Source organism: Zootoca vivipara, chromosome 8 (genome assembly GCF_963506605.1).
Source record: "Zootoca vivipara chromosome 8, rZooViv1.1, whole genome shotgun sequence".
In the NCBI taxonomy this organism is placed as follows: Eukaryota; Metazoa; Chordata; class Lepidosauria; order Squamata; family Lacertidae; genus Zootoca; species Zootoca vivipara.
This window is the reverse complement of record NC_083283.1, coordinates 14,413,884-14,414,358: the sequence shown is the minus strand read 5'-3', so window position 1 is coordinate 14,414,358 and position 475 is coordinate 14,413,884. Positions and strand designations below refer to the sequence as shown.

At 54.9% G+C, this 475-nt stretch overlaps 1 protein-coding gene across 1 annotated transcript in view; it reads left to right on the top strand.

Annotated features, from left to right (window-relative positions):
• Positions 1-13: 13 nt before the first annotated feature.
• The window catches only part of MTBP (MDM2 binding protein), a 31,442-nt gene continuing 30,980 nt past the window's right edge, over positions 14-475 (top strand). Inside the window, exon 1 of the mRNA XM_035125373.2 lies at positions 14-149. Coding sequence (XP_034981264.2) covers positions 80-149 — 70 coding nt within the window. The 5' untranslated portion in view covers positions 14-79. The remainder of the gene's footprint in view (positions 150-475) is intronic.

Sequence of the window (475 nt, the reverse complement as noted above, 5' to 3'; positions counted from 1 at the left end):
GCGCCGCCGCCGCCGAGGGGAAGGCGAAGGGAGGCGGGAAGCGGGAAGCGAGCGCCCGGCGGCGGCGGGACTCACTGCCATGGACCGCCACCTCCTCTTCGTGAACTGGCGAGGCCGGCGAGGGGAGGCCGGACCCGAAGGCCGCCCAGGTGCGCGATTCCTTCCCGTGTGAACCTCGTCGGCTTATGCCAGGTTTCGTTCACGTGTGCGCGTGTGAACTTCGCGTGTTTGTCGCTGGTTTAGTTCACGTGTGCGAACGCCGTGTGTTTAATCACAGGTTTAATTCACGTGTATGCTTGTGAATGTCGTGTGTTTATTGCAGGTTTAATTCACGTGTACACAAGTGGATTTCATGTGTGTTTATTGCAAGTTTAATTCACGTGTACAGGTGTGAATGTCGTGTGTTTCTTGCCGGCTTAATTGATGTGTACACTTGTGAATGTGTGTTTATTGCAGGTGTAATTCACGTGTACAC